Here is a 22838-nt window from a genome sequence, read left to right on the forward strand (position 1 = left end):
CTCTCGCTCCTGCGGTGGGGGGGTACAGTTCTCCCGCCGTCTCTGCAACAGCCCCCCACCCCGCAACAACGGCCGCTACTGCACTGGAAAGAGAGCCGTCTACAGATCCTGCAACACCACACCCTGCCCTGCACCGGGTGAGTACATACACTATACACACACACGCACACACACACACACACATACACACTATACACACACACGCACACACACACACACACACATACACACTATACACACACACGCACACACGCACACACACACACACCCATACACACACACACACACACACCCTGCCCTGCATCGGGTGAGTACATACACTATACACACACACACACACACACACACACACACATACACACTATCACACACACACACACACACACACACACACATACACACTATACACACAACGCACACACACACACACACCCTGCCCTGCACCGGGTGAGTACATACACTATACACACACACACACACACACACAACACACATACACACTATACACACACACGCACCACACACACACACACATACACACTATACACACACACACGCACACACCACACACACACACACACCATACACACACACACACACACACCCTGCCCTGCATCAGGTGAGTACATACACTATACACACAGACACACACACACACACAGAACCCTGCCCTGCATCGGGTGAGTACATACACTATACACACACACACACACACACCCTGCCCTGCATCGGGTGAGTACATACACTATACACACAGACACACACCCTGCCCTGCATCGTGAGTACATACACTATACACACAGACACACACACACACCCTGCCCTGCATCGGGTGAGTACATACACTATACACACACACACACACACACCCTGCCCTGCACCGGGTGAGTACATACACTATACACACACACACACACACACACACACACCCTGCCCTGCATCGGGTGAGTACATACACTATACACACAGACACACACACACACCCTGCCCTGCATCGGGTGAGTACATACACTATACACACACACGCCCACACACACACACACACCTGCCCTGCATCGGGTAGTACTACACTATACACACAACACACACACACACCCTGCCCTGCATCGGGTGAGTACATACACTATACACACAGACACCACACACCACACACTCACACACCACACCCTGCCCTGCATCGGTGAGTACATACACTATACACACACCACACACCACACTGCCTGCACGGAGTACATACACTATACACACAGACACACACACTCACACAGAACCCTGCCCTGCATCGGGTGAGTACATACACTATATACACAGACACACACACACACACACACACACACACACTCAGTCACACACATTGACACACACACACACATATACACTCTCTCATACTCACACACACACACACTCAGCTCCATCTCCTCTCCTGCAGGTAAGAGTTTTCGGGAGGAGCAGTGTGCCGTGCGGAATGGGCAGCAGGTCGGCCTGAAGGGGGCGCACACGTTTGTGCCCAAATACTCTGGCGTCCCGCCCCGGGACGTGTGCAAGCTGACCTGCCGCGCCAGGGGCACCGGCTACTACATGGTGTTTGCCCAGAGGGTGAGTGGGGGGGGGCTGAAGGTAGTGTCGATGTTGATTAAGGTGTTGATGATGTTGATCTCGATGATGATGATGATGATGATGTTGATGATGATGATGATGATGTTGCGGTTGATGTTAATGATGATGATGTTGAGGCTGATGATGTTGATGATGATGATGGTGTGATGTTGAGTGTTGATGTTAGTGATGATGATGATGTTGAGGTTGATGTTGATGATGATGATGATGTTGAGGTTGATGATGATGATGTTGAGGTTGATGATGTTGATGTTGATGATGATGATGTTGATGTTGAAGTTGATGATGATGGTGTTGAGGTTGATGATGATGATGTTGATGTTGATGATGTTGAAGTTGATGATGATGATTATGGTGATGTTGCGGTCGATGTTAATGATGATGATGATGGTGGCGATGATGCAGAGCACAGCTCGGTGTGTGTTCTCTGCAGGTGAGAGACGGTACGGAGTGCCTGCCCTTCAGCAGCTCGGTGTGTGTGAGGGGGAAGTGCGTGCGCACGGGCTGCGACGGGATCATCGGCTCCAGCCTGCAGTTTGATAAGTGTGGAGTGTGTGGAGGAGACGCCACTGCCTGCGTCCTAGTGCAGGGCAGCTTCACCAAGAGGAGGTACACACACACACACACACACACACACACACTCACTCACACACACACACTCACACACAAACCTACACACTCACAATCACACACACACACACACACACACCTACACACTCACAATCACACACACACACACACTCACTCACACACATACACACACACGCACACACTCACACACACACACACATGCTCTCGCACACTCACACTCTCACACACACACACACACACACACAAACCTACACTCACACACTCACACGCATACGCACACACACACACAAACACTCACGCGCACACACACACAAACACTCACACGCACACACACACACACACACTCTCACACACTCACACGCACACACTCACACACACACACACTCTCACACACACTCACTACATTACTGTATCCGTTGTGGTAGCAGGTCTGACAGATGACCCTACAGTAAGCGGTCTCCTCTCTCTCCGTCTCTCTGCAGTAAGAACTACACGGATGTGGTGAAGTTTCCGGAAGGCTCCACCCACATTAAGGTGCGCCAGCACACGCCCAGAGGCCAGCCTCGCTGCACGGCGTACCTGGCGCTGCGCCGGCCGGGCGGGGCCTACCTGCTCAACGGGCGTTTCCACGTCAGCACGTCCGAGACGGCCGTCCCGCTGAGCGCGCTGCTGCTCAGCTACAGTGGGTGGAGCCAGAGGGGCGACGCCCTGCACAGCGTGGGACCCCGGGCCCTGGGGGAGGCCCTGACCCTGCAGGTCCTCGCCACCGACCCCAAGCAGCCGCTCGACGTGCGCTACAGCTTCTACAAGCCCCGGAAACCTGCCCCGCCCTCATCCACTGCCCCGCCCAGAACTCCGCCCACCTCCACAGCCCCGCCCGCGGCCCCACCCATGGCCCCGCCCTCATCCACAGCCCCGCCCACGGCCCCACCCATGGCCCCGCCCTCATCCACAGCCCCGCCCATGGCCCCGCCCGCAGCCCCGCCCACCTCTGCTGCTTCGCCAGTGGCCCCACCCTCATCCACTGCCCCGCCCAGAACTCCGCTCACCTCCACTGCCCCTCCAGTGGCCCCGCCCTCATCCACTGCCCCGCCCAGAACTCTGCTCACCTCCACTGCCCCGCCCAGAACTCTGCCCAGCTCCACTGGCCTGCCCGCTGCCCAGCCTGCTACCCCACCCACTGAAGAAAATGTCCATCATACTCGGACAGCAGCACTGCACTGAAATGATTTTATTGTTTATAAAACTATGTGTATTAGAAAAATTATTTATTATGATCATTTTGTATTATAATTACTATTGAATTACCAATTTCACAGACTGTTTTTCTTGTGTCATGATATATGTTTGTCTACATTTCAGAAGTCACAGAAATGCAGGAAATAGACTCTACTATAATGTTAAAAATCTCCATCCCTGCCCAAAACAACCATGTCAGGTTCTTGCACTCTTGTTCAAAATTTCTGAAAAAAAAAACCTGTATATTTCTGGCACAGGTGATGTCTTGGGAGCATTTACACATACTCACAATATGTAACTCTTAAAGACTGTAATGACTGCCATTTTCATGGATATGGTGTAATATTTCATTTTGCCACTGGGTGGCGGTATGCTCATTGCTTACATGGTACATAGCGCTATTTCAGAAGGAAAAAGAAGGGAAGTCGCTGTCATCTGTCTCATTAACGTACTGTCTCTGCCTGTACTTACTGCTGGCTTTTCTAACCAATGTAGCATGTCAGCAACACCCAGTTCTGCGTGTCCATGACATTTTAAAGGGGTAATGACACCTGCATTTTCGTGTGCACAGCCAAATGTTAAAAGTTAAATGAACTCTTACGGAATACATACGGGCTCTGTTAGGCTCATATGTGTTGATTTGGTGAGGTTTGAAGTGTGGGGTTGTGGTTGCAGACAGTGACTGTCTCGAGTGATAACGAGCAAATTTATGTAAGGTGACCTTATGTTTTTGGAGGCAGAGTTAAGCACTTCGATATTATTATCAAAGGATTCCTGGTTTTAAGCCTTTTATAAAAGGATCAAACACGTCTGTTTGGAGGTTATCCAGCTCAGCTATCAAAGAAAGAAACGTGAAAGTTTTTCAACTGCTCCTGACAATACGAGATTAATTTTCGAAGACAAATAATTGTTCAATTTTGCCAGTTGCAATCGCCACTTTCCAGCAAAATATTTTACGTGTACCAAAACCAAAGCATACCACATTGGTTTCCGCTTTTAACTGAAACTCTAAAAAAATCTCAGTTGAGAGATTTCAACTATCAGAACTCAATAACCATTTTTTATATCAACATTAAGATTTTTACTTGATGATTTCAGTGACATTTCACAGATTGCATTCAAATTTCAGATCACAAGCAGCATTCTTGGTGTGGCCCCAGAGGGCAATAAAGCCATAAAACTTGCAAAGAAGAGAAAACTTTCCAGGACAGAGGAAGAGGGGTGGGGGTACTAGCCCAAGGATGTTTACCTGGCTGTTTGTGGAGTGAGGAGGGGGGTAGAGAATAAACAGACACATTCCTTTGGTCACACAGATTATATTGTCTGTTTCTCAAAGGTATTAATCTGAGAACTGCCTATCTGACATCACCCACCTGTGCTTCATACCTGTGCAGTCACAGACTGTGTTCTACAGAAGCACACAGAGGGATTGGATCCCTGTGCCAGACACATGCAGGCCTCCACCGTGCGGACAGATCCCTGCAGCACCTCAGAGAGTTGTTGGTTTGAGTCCCATTGTGAGAAAATATGTCCTCGACAGACAGTGAACCCTCACATTATGAGCGGTGTGGGGTTATGGCAGTGAACCCCATTATGAGCGGCGTGGGGTTATGGCAGTGAATCCTCACATTATGAGCGGTGTGGGGTTATGGCAGTGAACCCCATTATGAGCGGTGTGGGGTTATGGCAGTGACCCTTATGACGGCGTGGGGTAGGCAGTGAACCTCCATTATGAGCGGTGTGGGGTTATGGCAGTGAACCCCATTATGAGCGGTGTGGGGTTATGGCAGTGAACCCCATTATGAGCGGTGTGGGGTTATGGCAGTGAACCCCATTATGAGCGGTGTGGGGTTATGGCAGTGAACCCCATTATGAGCGGTGTGGGGTTATGGCAGTGAACCCCATTATGAGCGGTGTGGGGTTATGAACCCCCCCATAACATCAGCAGCAGGCTATGCCCCACCCTCACATGATCACAGACGTGCTGAAGTCTATGGTGCGCCTACAGCAGCCTGCCTGTTGCAGATTCGTGGAACTTTTTTTTCTCGTCATCACCCTCAGTCTTGCTTTTCACATCTTTAAAAATCATTAAAAATGAAATCAGGGTAACTAAATCAGTTCCCGTTTATACCTGACCGGAACGCATCGCAACTCATCAGGACTCCCTCTCTCTCCAGATACAGGAGAGGACGGCCAGGAACGAGCTGTAGGTGGGGAAAACGTTTTTCTTTCCACTGACATCGTTTCTCCCTCATACTCGTGCGGCTGCAAGTAAGCGTAGCACTCGCGCACTAGGTGGATGTGACAGGCCGTTTGAATGTACCCACACAGGGGAGATCGGTGTACCGCTCGATTATTCTCACAACTCAGCGATTCGTGCGCCTTGCACGCTAAAAATAACTTTGTTTCTTTTTATTTATTATTTTTAGCTCTAACGCAAACACGAACATCGGTAAATTGTCCATACTTAGCCGGGGTAGGTAGTCGCGATCGTGAGGTAATTCACTTTTGCCTCCTGGGCTAAATTAGTTCTTTGAACCAAGGAGGGTCGTGACGGCAGAGGCGGTGTTACGCGGGAAACAGTGTTCCACTGGAGCGCGAGCGCCCAGGGCGCACTGTCCCTGCCTCCCACCGCGACTGAGAGGGTAATTTGAGAAAATAAGGCAGCGCGAGGGAGGGCGGGGTGATGAGTTTGAGGAAAACAAAGAGGGAGCGAGCGAAACCTTTTGCGGGTCCGGAACGCATGGATGCGGACGGGAAAGTTGGCGGGTCTGGGAGAAATCCTTTAATGATGGAGGGTGAAGGTGGCCCTTAATTGCGCCTCGTCTTCTATGACAGAAGGGCATTTTCAGAAGGTGAGCATGGTTGCCAGACAACAGAAGCTAACTGAGCGCGCTTCTGTGGGTGCGAAATAGCTACGGACAGTTAGCGGAGTTCAAATGTTCTGAAAAGTTTTTTTTTTAACGCGGAAAGGAAGACTCTACTACAGCGGCATGGACAGACCACGGACACTGGGCAGTAAATCAGGACAGACATTCCTGATGGACTCGCTGCTGATCTGCCTCTTCGTAGGTAAGAAGTTTTTGAAATGCGAATCAGAGTCTGTGCTTCTGTCGGTTGTAGGCTATCGAGAGGCGTGCAGGTTCACGCGGGGGCACGCGAAGTGAAGGCTACAAAAGGTTGATGACAGGTCTAGTAAGGTTGTACCGTGGGAAAATGAATTACCGGTTGTATCGATCAGTTCTGCCTGGCTTTCGAAGCACGCTTTAAAAAATCTTGTTTTATTTATTTTAACGCACTATTTGTTCTGTTTTGAGTTGTAGGATGTTTTCTGACCGGATATTTGATGTTTGTATTTGTGTTTCCGTAGAACACCGGTTGCCTTATTGCTATTTGAAATGAAATGCAAAACAAGGGAGGACTGTTTCAAAAGAGAATTCACAGAGGCGCGCTAAAGTCTGCGCCGTTCGTATCCCTGAAGCTGTGCTCTGAGCTAATGAAACAGATGGGTGGAAACTAACAGTGGAGGGTGAACCGCTATCCAACACGGTCGGTTTTAACACAGGTTAAACGCTGCGCTGCGTTTCCGGCAGCCTTGCCCCAGGACTCCAGCTGGCGGTGGTGCGTGTGGTTCCTGGTGCAGCCGTGTTGTACCGGTGTTTACTGCTGTGTACCAGGAGCTTTGACGTGAATGGACCACCCAGAGACACAGAGGAGGGCGTGTGTGTGTCTGCCCGTTCGTGTGTGAGGAGAGGCACTGAAACTGTCGCGTGCGAATAGGGAACCAGGCGGAGGTCATACCACCAGTACCATTAGGGTTTAAGTGTCTTGCTCAGGGACACTTCGACACGCCCAGGGCGGGGGGTCGAACCGGCAACCCTCCGGCTGCCAGACAACCGCTCTTACCTCCTGAGCTATGTCGCCCCCATTCACTTGGGGGTCTGCTAACCGTGTACAGACACACTGATAACTGTATACAGACACACTGATAACTGTGTACAGACACACTGATAACCGTGTACAGACACCTGTAACGTACAGACATGATAGCTACAGATGACAGCACACTGATAACCGTGTACAGACACACTGATAACCGTGTACAGACACACTGATAACTGTGTACAGACACACTGTTAACTGTATACAGACACACTGATAACCGTGTACAGACACACTGATAACCATGTACAGACACACTGATAGCCGTGTACAGACACTACCGTGTACAGACACACTGATAACCGTGTACAGACACACTGATAACTGTACAGACACACTGATAACCGTGTACAGACACACTGATAGCCATGTACAGACACTACCGTGTACAGACACACTGCCCCACTGTTGCACACGTCACTCCAGCCGTGTGGACCGCTGTAGTCCTCGTGTGGCCTGTTCAGCACTCTGCTAGTTTTCATTCCGACCATAATTGCAACCTCTGATTGTAATGAGCTGCTAAGTGTTCTTAATTAGACATTGCACGTTCTGAAGGCCTTCTCATGTCAGAGACAGCTATGAGTAAATAATAAAAAAAAATTAAATGCATCTTAAAATCTTAGTCACTGATGCGTAGGAGAAACAAGAGCAAAACCATTTGAAAAAATAAACCATTTGAACTTAGAGAAGGAAAATGGCAATGAGTCAAACCTGAAGGAGGAACTAAAAAAAAAAACACATTTTCAGCTACCTTTGATTGAACAGAACATTGGCTATAATAAAAAAACAGCACAGTGCGTCACCACAGCTGAGTTTCTGAACCCTTGTGTTGTAGTGTTGAGTGTTGTAGAGTGGTATGTCACAGTGTTTAGTGTTGTAGAGTGGTATGTCACAGTGTTGAGTGTTGCAATGTTGAGTGTTACAGTGTTGAATGTTAAAGTGTTGAGTGTTACAGTGTTGAGTGCTACAGTGTTGAATGTTGCAGTGTTGAATGTTACAGTGTTGAGTGTTGCAGTGTTGAGTGTTACAGGGCTGAGTGCTACAGCGTTGAGTGTTACGGTGTTGAGTGTTACAGTGTTGAGTGTTGCAATGTTCAGTGCTACAGCGTTGAGTGTTACAGTGTTGAGTGTTACAATGTTGAATGTTACAGTGTTGAGTGTTGCAATGTTGAGTGTTACAGTGTTGAGTGCTACAGCGTTGAGTGTTACGGTGTTGAGTGCTACAGTGTTGAGTGTTGCAGTGTTGAGTGTTACAGTGTTGAGTGTTGCAATGTTGAGTGTTACAGCATTGAGTGTTACAGTGTTGAGTCTTACAATGTTGAGTGTTACAGTGTTGAGAGTCACAGTGTTGAGTGGTACAGTGTTGAGTGTTGCAATGTTGAATGTTACAGTGTTGAATGTTAAAGTGTTGAGTGTTACAGTGTTGAGTGCTACAGTGTTGAATGTTACAGTGTTGAGTTTTGCAGTGTTGAGTGTTGCAGTGTTGAATGTTACAGTGTTGAGTGTTGCAGTGTTGAGTGATGCCTCTCTCACGGCAGGCTTGGGCAAGGCAGACTGTGAGGGCTGTGTGGAGTACTGCTGTGATGGAGCTCCACCTTTCTGCTGCTCCTACTACACCTACGTGGGGGAGGTTCTCTCGTAAGTACACCACTTCCTGCCCCTCCCGCAACTGCCCTGTCCCAACTACACATACCCCTGCCCCAACTACAACTGCCCCTCCCCACTACAACTTCCCTGGCTCCAGCACAACTGCCCTGCCCCAACTACACATACCCCTGCCCCAACTACAACTGCCTGTGGCAGAGTGGCTTGGTCCCAGAATGCACTGCTTTCACCTAATATCAGAGCAGCTTGGTTTCAGCAATGCTCTGCTTTCATGTAAACAAGAACAAGCTCATCTGTGCCTCGTCATAGATACGGATTTACAAGATCCCGGTGACTGACAGCGTGTTTCAACCAATGGAGATGCTCTAAATCTGGGAATTAATCTGACTTTATATGAAGGACTGTAAAACAATAGGTCTTCTGTGCAGTTATGCATTCAGGATAATTACAGCATCTGAACAGACAGCAGTTAAAGTTAAATGCCAGGCTGATCTGGTAATATTTATGTGTCTGCATTTGTGTGTTTCTCATGAAGAACTGATCTCATTCCATTGAGTTTTGAACTGTGGAAACTGCAAGGTGTGGGTCCTGATTTCAGTTTCAAAGCAGAACCTTGTTGGTTTCTCTGCTGTGAACTGAGCAAACACAAATCTACTGTGGATCTCACTTGGGTGGGATTGAGTGGGTATTTACCTTTGCATGAATTCTGGTCCCTACTGAGTGTGTGCGTGTGTGCATACGTGTTAATTGTGTGTGTGTGTGCGCATAGTTCTCTGTGTGCTATTTGTGTGTGTGTGTTATTGTGTATGTGTGCAACCACGTGTGTGTTATTTGTGTGTGTGTGTGCGCGCAAACATGTGTATGTGCGTGTGTGTTATTTCTGTATGTGTGCACCAACGTCTGTGTGCATGCATTTGTGTGTGTGTGTGTGTGTGTGTGTGTGTTATTTGTGTGTGTGGGTGTGTGTGTTATTTGTGTGTGTGTGTGTGTGTTTATGTTCTCATATGTGTGTACTTTTCAGGGGGACGGCCATTTCAGGGATGGTGTTTGGCGTGGTGTTTCTGATGGGTGCTGTGGCAGCCATGTTCCTGTGTGTGTGCGTGTGTGTGAGGAACATGCGGGGCGTAGGCATGCAGGACCTCAGCACCATATCCCAGGGACATCCAGGTAACTGCCACCCATCTGCATCTATATGGGCCGATCTATGTAGGAATTACAGCTGTTTTCGAGATAGAGAAGATACAGCTACACTTATAACATACCTTAGTACCCTGATGGTTTAAATAATCTCTGTCTCTCTCCCCCTCTTTCTCTCTCTCTGTCTCTCTCCCTCGCTCTTGTCCCCCACCTTCCCCTTCCCCCATCTCCAGTAGGACTCCTGCCTCCCTACTGTTACGACCCTGAGATGGACCCCTATAATTCCCGCCCCCCTGCCTACACCCCGACCCCACCCATAATTGCCAATCATTCCCCACCCCCTCCCTACCCCGGTAACCCCTGCAAGTAGACACACCTTTTCGCTGGGCAGCGCTGGGACAGTAAGGGGATGGCATCCTGGCAGAGACTGGCACAGCCTGCCAGAGAGTGGCATGGACTGGCACAGCCTGGCACAGATGGATTTGATTTGACCTCTGACCTTTTGGGAAAGGAGTTCATGAGCTTATTGGGTTGCACATCCTTTTTCCCCATGTAATGGTGAGTCCATATTGTGTCCTGTGACCTATGACCTGTGTCGAGTGTGGGAAAGGTTGCCATGGCGACCGCAGCTCCTCCAACCCAAGGCCAGCTCCCCGCCAGGTGTGCTGTACCTGTGGGACATGTGTGGACTTAGCGTGTCCTGGCTGGACATCAGCGAAACCCCTGTAAACTCTGAGTCAGCCGTGGTGCAGGGCGGCGAACACCAGCTCAGCCAAGCTTCAGTGATCTTTCCTACAGATCGCTAGACTCCCGTCTGCTGGATTTACACTGTACATCAACACTCAGAGAGAAACCCGCTGACCGTGAGGCTCTTTCAAACCACAGCTTCGTTTTAGGAAATTAAACAGTTTTCTGGATTATCCTGGAGTCTGGCTAAATGCAGAAAGGACCCTCCCCTCTTTCCTGGCTGCCCCCCTGGCAGCTGCTGCACAGGTTGAATTGTGGACCGTGTGAGTGCTGAACTGTGATGCTGAGAGCGAGCGCTTCACTGTCTTCAGGAGAATCCATTTCCTTCTGCTCAGAGCTCAGAGACCTTCAGGAAATGGCCATCCCTCAGAGTGGGCAGTGGCCAGTGTGTGTTCTGTGTGCAATAAAATGTCATCTGTCCCGAAAAATTCAGCAGTGGTGTCTTCTCATCGCGTGCGTAGGTAGAGGGGTAAACAGTGAATGAGTGCACCTGTGTGCCTGATGTGTGTAAAGTGACATGTTTGACTGTTGTTCACCAGGCATGTGCAGGGGGAGGAGGGAGAAGGTGGGGGGGGGGGGGGACACTCTGTTTGCCGCAAGTGTCAGATGTGCCACTTTGATTTGATTTTGAAGCATCTATATTTGCATCATTATTGTTGCTGTCGTCCATTTTAATTACTTTTGTACAATAACTGGGATAAAACAGTTTTTCTAGGTCGCTGTGTCCTTCTCACACTTTGAGCACCTGTGGCACCTGTCCATTAAAAGCTCTCTCTGGTATTATGGTGTGCCTGCGTACCTGACTGCTTATTATTATAAAATAAGCATGTATATTCATTTTAATATCGGGTTCTTAGGGCTCCCTGCTGCCCCTGAGTGCCTGAGAGATGTTTTAATAATTATAAAATCTCTTTTAAACACAGCAAATGCAAAGTGCTTAATCTGAAATGCTTAGCAAAAATACCCGTCCGCTTAAGTGGGTGATTTTAAAATGGTAAGTCATGTAAGATGATACGATGTAAGTCCTGCTGAGCGAATAAGTGATATGAAGCAGAGCTCGCGCCGTACGCAGTGCGTCACGTGTCTGCTGTGGTTCTGACAGCCAGAGCTCCGCGCAGTTCTTGGAAAGAGCCCAAAGGCCCCAGGCGGTGAGTCAAGTATTTTTATGAAATTCTGTCTTTTCTCCCCGAACACTGCCTCGTCTTAACTTGTAAATTGAAATGTAATCGGATTTTGCTTCAATAGCGCAGGATTTACCGGCTTAGGGAATACACCTCTTGTCTGTTCAGCGATGCGGTGCCAACTTCAAACACCAAGAGAAAGGGGGGGGGGGGGGGTGAACTCTTCTTAATCCTGGCTGTAACCGCGAGAGTGGCCGCTAGGTGGCAGCACACGCTCACACACGCACTTGCCAATAATGGGGTCTAGAGCAGTGTTTCAACTAACTCGCCCTTGGTAGAACAGGTGCAGCCCACGCTGCCTTTGTCCTGGTTATCGGTTCAGTGTTTTTTGGTGGAAGAGATTTTACACCCCGTGGCAGGTGGTCTATCAGTGTAGTGAGTTGTCAGTGGAAGAACAGCTATAGTTTGAAAAGAGACATTTATCAGTTCATATTCCTCACTCTTATATTGATAACATGGACGTTTCAGTACTGACAGCAAAACAAAATATGGAAGTTTTAGTAATATTTCAAATTATGTGAATTCACCTTTTGTTTATTTTCTTTAAAAAAATGTATACAGACATTTATAAATTTCCCTCTGCTCACACAAACAGAATATAATCATACACTTCCTGATGTTCACTCTTTTTTGACTATGTAAAAAAGTAATGTAAATGACTACAGCAGTGTTTCTCAAACTCAAAGATCAACCCAGGGGACCACTGTGTTCCAACATTGCAATCCCAAAACTTTAACAAGCTGTTAATTTTTTAATGTTTCAGAGCTTTTGGGGTTTCTAGTCTTATCCAGAATGGGCCAGTGTGGGTGCATACACCTGATTCTACTAATCAAGGTCTTAGCAAAGACTCTAGTGGTTGATTAGTAGAATCAGGTGTGTTACTGCTTGCTTTCTTCTGGGATTGCAATTTTGGTTGGAACGAAAACCAGCATACACAGGGGCCCCCAGGACCGAGTTTGAGAATCACTGGAGAAATTAGCGAAGAACGCATGAATAATTATAGATACCGTTTAATATAAAACTAATTTGTATACACAGAAATATGAAGACGTGACGTGAAATGCTGTGCGACGGCACGATTACACGGACTGAGTCTGATTGAGAGACTGACCGACGGACGGGACCGTCAGGTCCGCAGCTTTAGTCTCTGACCTTTAAAGGGCCCTGAAATTATATGGCTAAATGATGAAATTGTTTATTGTGTTTGTATGCAGTTATTTTGAAATTGTTTGAAACAATATAACGCCGGCACGTCTCTTCCCCCGGGGATGTGAACACACCGGTTACCAGAACCCCAGTTTGCACTGGCTCCATTCAGTCCTACAGCAAGTTACAGCCCACTGGGCCGCGCGACCCTCGGTTCGAGTACAGGGTGCACATCTCCCTGCTCCCACGCGCTCCATTTCTTCACCCCAGCCCGCCGCAGCCCCCCTCCCCTCGCTCTCCGGTCAGGTGACTGGCGCCGGAACAGCTGCCGAGCGTCGCGAGCACACATTATCGCGCACATTCGCACTGAACTGCCGACGCGCGGGGGACAACGTTACGCACCGGCCTGGTATTTTTTTTTATTTCAGGAAAATAAAATAATAAAAAAAGCCCTGCACATACTGGACACATAGCGACTGGGAATAAAACATGGGGGGACGCACGGCTTTGTTGCTTTTGATGGTGGCGACGTCGACACTGGCTGCTGAGGTAAGAAAGCTGGGGGTACTGTAACAGTAGCCCTGACGACCGGGGCCGAGGACGCCAGTGTTGTCTTTCCCCCCTCTCTTCCGCTGCTATAACGGGAGTATGCGGGCGACCTCAGCCCGGAGGAATCGGATGTAACCAGACAACCATGACTTCTGTGCGCTACGGTAGCGGCAGTCAGACTGCGAGACGTCACACTGTATAAATAACATTAGAGTTTGTTCCATTAAGTTGGGATGCATGCTTTGTAATATCGCATTTATGTAAAACTACTGATCCAAGCTGGCGTTCGCCTGGCCGTTTCTGCTCTGTATCTGGTCGTGTAAACACCGAAATTACTTTTCTGTTCATTTCTGACCTTTGAAAGAGGGAGTTGTTCATGCGAATTAATTTTTTTTTTCAATGGCGATATCGCAAATGAACTGCCACGTTAAATCAAGCATTGTTCTGTAAAATGTACCATTTAACTGATGAGAGTTGTTCGTCTGCATAGAATGTATTTGCCTTGGTGTTGTTATTGTGTTTATAGCGCCGAGGGGAAAAGGCAGTTAAGCATGTCGTTAAATCGCTGATCTGGGTCTTTATATGGGTGTGTTTTCTAGAACATTGCGCTGGTTGCGATTGCGCTTTCGGTGCCCTTTATGCTACACCTTAGATAAATGCAGATATTGTCTGGCGTTTTACACACTCGCTGTTCGGTCTATTTTCTCATGAGCGAGGCACTAAAGCTGTATTGTGGCAGCGCGTGTGGTAGACACCGCAAACGGGATGTGCACATATGCGTGGTTTTTGTGTCTTCGTCGAGATTCATTGCTAAAATGCGTGTTCCACGAAGACCGTAGCAGGATTCGGACAAAGCTGTCAACATTGCATGTTCTGTTAGCTGTGTTGTAATTTTCCCCTGACCAAATGCCAGCGTTTAGTTGTGAATCAAGTTCTCTCTGTATGAATGAGTACTGTTTGTATTATTTGTGGGCGTGTTAGAGGGGGGTAAAAAACAGCTAGCAGTTTGTGGGTTCCGTTCCCGTGCGGTTATATTATGGCCCCGTTGTGAATTAAATATCCGTGGGGGCTGAGCGAGGCCACACTCCGCGTCTTTGTGCCTCGCGAGTGGAGAAGCTCGCGGAACAACGGGATGAAGGCGGACATAAAGTAAGATGGCGGCGGTGCACTGCAGCATTCCCACAACACAAGAGAGCGGAGCGAGCGGGGACCGCCTCCTCTGTCTGAAGAACCGAAACAAAAAAAAATCACATCCACGATTATTAGCCTAGCTTTGAGCTCAAGGAGCAGACGATAGTAGCTGTACATTCGCAGTTCACAGGGCAGTGGCCCTAATGCGGTCCCCTTCGGGCAACAGAACAGGCGTCCTGAGCGGAACATGTTCAGGTTCCGTACTGTAGGGAACGCGTCCTCCTTTCGTGTGTCCGGACCAGTTGCTATGGGATTATCAGAGTCCAAGCCCAACAGAACCTCGATCCACAGACACGCAACTGGATGCGTGACCGACCTCCACCCGTCGGTGGTCCGGAGTAATTCGGTTCTGGGGGCTCTCGCGTCTCGGGTTTTGGGCTCCGTCACACGAATGTTTGTCACCGCGTGCGCGGAGTGCCCGAAACAGAAACGGTCAGTGTCACGAGTGAGTGGTACATTTGTGTTGGTGAACAATAGCAGGTGAAAAATGCCTGTAATGTAATAGCAGGCTGCTAATAGATTTTAAATGTGTCGACAGGAGCGAAGCAGAAATGATAGACGCCTTAATCAAATTCCCCCTCCCATCAGGAAGACCTCTCACCTGCAGGCACAGGCGCTGTCAGTGACCCCAAAGAAACCATCTCACATTGGGCCCCACCACCCCAGGCCACCCCATCCCTGCACAATTACAGTCAGGCCCTTAGAGACGTCCAAGAAAAACGTCTCTCTATTCTGTCTGAAGGCAGATCATTAGCTTAGACTGAACTCATAACTGAACACTGATCTCAATTTTACATCTAACAGAAACTGCTCTCGCTCCTTTGAGAAGGATTGTGTTGTAAGGTGAGCTGTACTAACAGAAGTTAAACGGTAAAGGTTGTCAAGTTAACTGTCGCGGATGGTTGTCAACGTGATTAAGATAACCTTGTTCGATTTAAGTCGGAACTATTAATCCTCTAATTAAGCTGGCCAGAGCAGCTGCTACAGAACTGATTATAAAGCAGCTTATATCCTTATCAGTGCAGACGCCACACCTTACAGCATTTACCATGAGCCTGCAGGACTCAGCTGTCTGCCCATATCTGCTCTAGATCAGTGGTCACTGAGCAGCTGAGTAAACGCAGACTCATCTGGGCAGAGATCAGTGCACACGGTGGGTGCAGGCCAGGGGTCGCCCCCGCACCACCCTCAAACCCTCCCCCTCACCCCTCCAAAAGTTGCTCTCTCTGTTGCAGCAGTGTTGATCTATCAAGGTTGTTGAACCGTGAAACCTGTTGAAGCTCTAGCGTGTATTTTTCCTTAAACTCGTTTTAAGACGGTGCCGGTTTGGCTATTTGCGGTTTGTTTTCTCTGTAAAGTCTCCATTTTGCATGAAAAGTTTAGCTTCAGTGTTTGTCTGGTGTCCAGATTTTCGGAAGTGATTTCTCGTCAGACTGTAATTTAACTGCTTTTTACAGGATTAAATCTAGCTCATTGCAGAAAGCCAAGCATTAGCTGATTTGACAGATTAAGTGTCCTGACATGCAGATACAGGACATTTGTTCTTCAGGGCATGTTCAGATACAGCACCATAAGAGTGTGAGTCATCCTTCAGTAGACATCAAATGTCTAAGAACAATCAACAGCTGGTTTTAAGTCTGGTTGGAATGGAAAATTTGGTGTTTCCCCAGCTGCTTGATAGCCCCTGATCTCAGCAGTCAAATCCACCCCCTCCTGGCTCTTATTGTTACCCAGCGCTTAATTGATCAGATAAAGGTGCTCTCCACCAGCCAAAGTGAACAAGGCTGGTCCAGCTGACTAATAACCCAGCAGCCCTCTCCAGCTGACTAATAACCCAGCAGCCCTCTCCAGCTGACTAATGACCCAGCAGCCCTCTCCAGCTGACTAATAACCCAGCAGCCCTCTCCAGCTCACTAATAACCCAGCAGCCCTCTCCAGCTCACTAATAACCCAGCAGCCCTCTCCAGCTGACTAATAACCCAGCAGCCCTCTCCAGCTGACTACTAACCCAGCAGCCCTCTCCCACTGACTAATAATCCAGCAGCCTTCTTATCAGGCTTCAGGTGAATCAGGCTCCAGGTGAATAAACTGTTTTTCAGCTGCAGGTGAATAAGCTGATTTTCAGGCTCCTGGTGAATCAGGTGCTTTCCAGGCCCAGGCAGGTTTGGTTGTGGCAGACTTGCTGACCCGTACGTCGGTCAGGAGACGGCTAGGCCAGCCGTTGCTCTTTGCACATCGCCGCTCATCTCTGTGGCGTGAACGGCACCGTCTTCCGTTACCATGACAACCTTTGCGCAGCTGAGCCTGAGAGTCCGAGCTGAGAGAGAGGGGGAAAGAGCAGCGCATTCCCTGCTCTCTAGGGCTGGGCTGCCCAGTCCTGCTCCTGGAGGTCTACCGACCTGTAGGGTTTCACCCCAACCCGAATTTGGCAAACCTGAGTCTACTAATTAGCAGCTCAACAAGATCTCTAGCTGTTGACTGAGGTGTGCTTTGTTAGGATTGGAGTGAAAACCTGCAGGATGGTAGATCTCCTGGAGCAGGGTTGGGCAGCCCTGCTCTAGGGCATGTTCAGGAGCACTGGACTGAAGTGAGTAGTGGCAGAACTTTGCAGATATGGCAGCTGAGAGGGTGATGTTTGCAGTTTTACTCTGTGGCCTGTTGCATACTTTTAACTTTATATACTTTAATACTTTATCATTCTGCCATCCTAGTGGAGCCAATGTTCCTGCCCCCGCACGACACACGCACAAAAACACATGAGGTTCCAAAATCTAACCTCCTAACTGCAAACTTGCTGTTTACCTGACAGAAGTATTTAACACGTAGTTAAATGGCTAAATGTTCTGCCCATTGAATTACCCCCGAGTCTGTCACTTTATGCTGAGAGGGGGGTGGTGGTGTTAATTCGCCCTGTTCTGACCCCCCCTAAGCTTCCCTGCAGACCCCCCCCACCTGTGTTATGGTGAGGTGGGCAGGGCTGGGAAATTCCAAGTAATCCGGCTAGATCAGAGGAAAAGTGGCTCACACACTTCCACACTAACACAGATGCAGCGCCATTTTGAATGAACGGAGTTTAAAAAATAAATAAATTTTAAAAAAAACCTTTTTTCTCCATTTTAATTCGCAGTGCTAATTTGTGCTTTTATTTCCTGGGGTTATGAAGGCATGTGCTTTTTATTATTATTCTTATTAATATTCAGGAATAAGAGCCTAACAACCATGGCAGAACGGTCACGTGGAATTAATGAAGTATTAAGGCTATTATTAATTATTAAGATGAATAATTTAGATATGCTTCATATTTTCGCTTTGAAAGTGAGCATATTAGCATATCTCGAATGAAGACGAGTCTCTTGCTTGGCAGTTAGCATGACAGAATGTTGGGTGTTTAAAATCATGTTTTAACATCTGTAACTGTTTATTGTTGATAATATCTATAATATCAACATGAATTTGACAGAGTAGCAGATGTTGAAGCTTGTGGTGATTTGTTTGGCTGTGGTCTCTGTATGTTTATTGACCATTTATGCAGCCCAGTGAATTGCTTTTTTTTGCACTCTATATTGCCTTGTCAAAAAAGTCATGATTCCCTTCTGACATGCTGACATAACTATAACAATTTTTTGTTAATCTCATCTTGTACCTTTGAGGAGAAGAGGAGAAGCTTTCACTGCAACCCTAACAAAGCACACCTCATTCAACAGCTGGAGCAGGGCTGCCCAACCCTGCTCCTGGAGATCTATCATCCTGTAGGTTTTCACTCCAACCCTAACAAAGCACACCTCATTCAACAGCTAGAGATCTCCTTGAGCTGCGTATTAGTAGAATCAGGTGTGCCAAATTATGGCTGAAATGAAAGCCTACAGGACAGTAGATCTCCAGGAGCAGGGTTGGGCAGCCCTGCTCTAGCTGTTGATTGAGGTTGTGCTTTGTTATGATTGGAGTGAAAACCTACAGGATGGTAGATATCGAGGAGCAGTGTGAGGCAGATCTGGTCTGGGCCAAAAGGGTTTTTATGGTCATAAAGGCAGCCTGTCCAGCGTGTATTCCTGCCTCAGGCCCAGTGCACTCTGGGATAGGCTGCAGCACCCTCTGCAACCCTGGCCAGGAATAAGCGGGTATAGATAATGGATGGATGGATGGTCATAAAGGGAGTTCAGTTGGCTCATAGCATGTTGTGCTGTGATAAGAGCTCATGCACTCACACAAAACCAGCCAGCTGGGGTGGGGTGGGGTGGGGGAGGGTCTATCAGGGGCCAAACACAGGCAGTGCATGTAGATCAGCTGTGAGTGTCCAGGTGACCTCCTGCACTGTTGGTACACCTCCCTCTAGCGCAGGGGGTCTGCTGCCTCTGGAGAACCACGGGGTCTACTGGGTTCTGTTCTCACCTCAAAATCAGCACCGCGTTCAGACACTGCAGTTAGCTCACTAACCGGGTGTAGAGAGTTAAGTCTGATCCGCTGCTCGGATCGAGTGATTAAGTGCAGAGCCGCACTGAAACCCAGCAGAACCAGGGCTACAGAACCCTGTGGTGCAGTAACACGTAATGCTCCTGCAGCTTTTAAGACTCTGTGTACATGCATGTATTTACATGTGGTTTTATTGGTGATGTGGAATCTACATTGCTGTGTTGTGAGGGTGTCGGACTGAGTTTTCTTGGAAAGAGAGTCATTGCCAACGTTAGGTTGCATTTGCAGAGAGTGAGGAAAGGTCCATTTAAACGCTTTTGGGACTAGGAGCTGGGGGGACTGTGAGTAAGAGGTGGAAGTCGTGATTATTTTGTTTATTTCAGACTCTCTCTCAGACGAGCGCAGCAGGGAGAGAGGCTGTCATGTGGAATCCAAGCATCAAACTGATTTCAATGCTGCATTCGTACTGTAGCAAACACACATTTGGGATGCTCTTTGTTCCCCTCTGAAGTTTCAGATACAGATGAGCACATCCTTGTGTGCTCCTGAGGATGAGACAGGTTTTTAAAATCAGTTTTTACTGAAGATAGTTCCTCTACGCCTTGAAGGGTCCCTCCTGCTGGCTCTGGCTTTGTGTTGTTATTTATGACGTGACTGTTTGAACAGACCAGACATGGTGTCTCCTGATTGTATGGATATCCAGGCTTTACAGCAGCTCTTAGGTAGAGCGGTGTAGTTTAGAGATAAGGAGGACAGCAGAGCCAGATGGCTGGTCTGTAGCTGCTCTGTGCCTGCTCTGTAGCTGTTCTGTCTGCTCTGTGGCTGGTCTGTAGCTGATCTATCTGCGCTGTAGCTGGTCTGTCGCTGCTCTGTAGCTGCTCTGTAGCTGGTCTGTAGCTGCTCTGTAGCTGGTCTGTCGCTGCTCTGTGGCTGGTCTGTAGCTGTTCTGTGGCTGGTCTGTAGCTGGTCTGTGGCTGATCTGTAGCTGGTCTGTCACTGCTCTGGCTGCTCTGTCGCTGGTCTGTGGCTGGTCTGTAGCTGGTCTGTCGCTGCTCTGTGGCTGATCTGTAGCTGCTCTGTGGCTGGTCTGTCACTGCTCTGGCTGCTCTGTCGCTGGTCTGTGGCTGGTCTGTAGCTGATCTGTGGCTGGTCTATCTGCTTTGTGGCTGGTCTGTAGCTGATCTGTGGCTGGTCTGTCACTGCCCTGTCTGATCTGTGGCTGCTCTGTGGCTGGTCTGTCACTGCTCTGTGGCTGCTCTGTGGCTGGTCTGTAGCTGATCTCTAGCTGATCTGTGGCTGGTCTGTCACTGCTCTTTCTCTCTGACGCTGAGATGCTGCTCTGGCCTGTAGTTGTTCTTTAGAGCCTCACAGCGCTCAAGCTCTGCTCTGTATTCTGGTTTTGCTGGAGTAGGAGTGTTTGGTCCTAATTTAGTCCTTCTTTGTTGTGGATTCTCTACAGAGCTCTGCGCCTGGTATACATTAGTGTGAGTAATGTGGTCTGTAATCTTCAAGGGGGTGCATGTTCTCAGGGTGTAGCTCTTGTGCTGTTAAACCTATAAATTATAGGATGTCTTGGGAACTAAAGTTCTTCCAGAACATCAGTGCTGTTTTGCAAATGGAGGAAGGCCTGAACCTAAAGGCCGAAGCCTGCTCAGTCTCTGAGAATTACTGCTGTAGGACCTTTAGGCATGTTGTGCTTGTTTATTTGGGCTGTTTCTCTTTCTCTCTCTCTCTCTCCCTTTTTCTTTCTCTCTCTCCTTTTCTCCCTCTCTCTGTTGAATTGAGCTGTTAATTGAGCTGCTCTGGATTTGACATCACTTGGAGCAGCAGGTGCTTGTACTTTGACTGTCCAAACGGAAAGATGCATAATTAATCAGCAGCACGGGCAAGTATTAAACTTTGCTCATTAATTGTAATCAGTTGTTCATTAGTACATTCAATTATTAATCATACAGCTAAATTAGGTTCATTGAGACAGCTTTTTCCAGATTTGTCTGCGGGGTAGGTACTAGCATACCGTACTCTATTTAATGTTCATTTGTGTTTTTATTACAGTAAATACATTTGTGTTTTAATGTGCACAGAAACGCTCCACTGCCAGTGTGCTTTTTGCACAGAGGGTTGACGGCAGATTTAATATTTACCGGGTTGAATAAAGATCAGCGCCGTGTCCACTGGGTCACTCTGAGCTGGGGGGTTTTCTGGGGCGCTGGGCGCTGGGGGCTGGGGGCTGAGAGGGAGAGAGAGGGAGAGAAAAAGCAGGAGGAGTCCTCTTAAAGGCAGTGCTGTGTGTTCTTCTTTGTTGTGTCTGAGGCTAAATGGAGGGCTGTGGGAGTATTAATAACAGTGTGAAAATGTGAAGGTGCACTTCCACGGTGAGCTGATTGGCTGATGGTGACCCCTCCCCCTGCAGCAGAGGGATGTGATTGGCAGATAGGGACGCCCTCGCGCCAGCTGGACTCTGGCCTGCTATGTTAGCGGGCGGATCTCTCACTTCCTCTCCCCGACAGGCAGCCGGCCAAGGCCTGGGGGGCAGGGCCGGGGGGGGGGGCAGGGCCGGGGGGGGGGGGGGGCAGGGCCGGGGGTGGGGGGACAGGGCCTGGGGGTGGGGGTGGCGGGGGCCTGGGGGTGGGTGGGGGCAGGGGCAACGGAGGCGGGGGGGGTGGCAGGGTTGGGTTTCCGTCTCTGTCCAGAGAGACTTGCACTGGCACACTTCTGTGTGAAACCATGCAGTAAAGCCAGCCTCAGCCCTGCCCTGCTGCTGTTACTGAAGGTGCTGTGGAGAAAGGCCGATGTTCCTGGAGATACCGCGGGGAGGTTCCGTTGTTGCCAAAGCTGCTATGGCAAAATAGCCCTGTTGCCAAGGTCACTGTTCAGAAATGCTACTGTTACTGAGGTTAGCATGGAGATGCATTATGGTTACTGAGGATAATGTGGGGTCATAATGCTTTCACTTCTCTAGACCTGTTTGCATGAACACACACACACACACACACACACACACACACTGTATGCATACACGTATACACGCAGGCGCACATACACACATACAGTGTATACATACACGTACACAAACATACTGTATACCGACACGCACAGTCACGCACATATACAGTATATACACACACAGAGACACATATATAATCACACACGTGATTAACACTTTTATGGCTTTATCTGCTGGCCAGTCAGCTGGGGTTACAGCCTCTCACTGCTCACTGGCACCCCCTGCTGGCCAGTCAGCTGGGATTACAGGGTCTAACTGCTCACTTGCACCCCCTGCTGGCAAGTTAGCTGGGATTAGAACATCTCACTGCTCATGTGACATGTAATTGCAGTACAGTAGTGCATTGCCTGTTCATAAATATTCCTGCTGCTAGTAGGTGGAAATAATAAAAGCTGACTGTCTTTCTGATAGTCTGTCTGTCTGCCTGTGTCTCTGCCTGTCTGTCTGCCTGTCTCTCTGTCTGTCTGCCTGTCTTTC

The 22838-nt window shown here is 48.7% G+C and overlaps 2 protein-coding genes across 3 annotated transcripts in view; both read left to right on the forward strand.

Annotated features, from left to right (window-relative positions):
* LOC135251866 (A disintegrin and metalloproteinase with thrombospondin motifs 5-like) overlaps positions 1 to 3529 on the forward strand; it is a 10317-nt gene extending 6788 nt beyond the window's left edge. Inside the window, exons 5-8 of the mRNA XM_064329711.1 lie at positions 1 to 137; positions 1430 to 1596; positions 2051 to 2226; positions 2691 to 3529. The exon at positions 1 to 137 is cut by the window's left edge and continues 47 nt beyond it. Coding sequence (XP_064185781.1) covers positions 1 to 137; positions 1430 to 1596; positions 2051 to 2226; positions 2691 to 3432 — 1222 coding nt within the window. The 3' untranslated portion in view covers positions 3433 to 3529. The remainder of the gene's footprint in view (positions 138 to 1429; positions 1597 to 2050; positions 2227 to 2690) is intronic.
* Positions 3530 to 5626: 2097 nt separating this feature from the next.
* LOC135251871 (cysteine and tyrosine-rich protein 1-like) lies at positions 5627 to 11418 on the forward strand. 2 transcript variants are annotated; one of them, XM_064329723.1, is made up of 5 exons: positions 5630 to 6302; positions 6421 to 6519; positions 8927 to 9026; positions 10015 to 10160; positions 10364 to 11417. In XM_064329723.1, exons 2-5 carry the CDS (start codon positions 6441 to 6443, stop codon positions 10498 to 10500), a joined length of 462 nt encoding a protein of 153 aa, XP_064185793.1. In that variant the 5' UTR covers positions 5630 to 6302; positions 6421 to 6440; the 3' UTR covers positions 10501 to 11417. The 2 variants fall into 2 exon arrangements, with proteins under 2 accessions (XP_064185794.1, XP_064185793.1); XM_064329724.1 differs by having other exon boundaries at positions 5627 to 6519; positions 10367 to 11418.
* The last annotated feature ends 11420 nt before the right edge of the window (positions 11419 to 22838 follow it).

This window comes from Anguilla rostrata, chromosome 3, assembly GCF_018555375.3.
Source record: "Anguilla rostrata isolate EN2019 chromosome 3, ASM1855537v3, whole genome shotgun sequence".
NCBI lineage: Eukaryota > Metazoa > Chordata > Actinopteri > Anguilliformes > Anguillidae > Anguilla > Anguilla rostrata.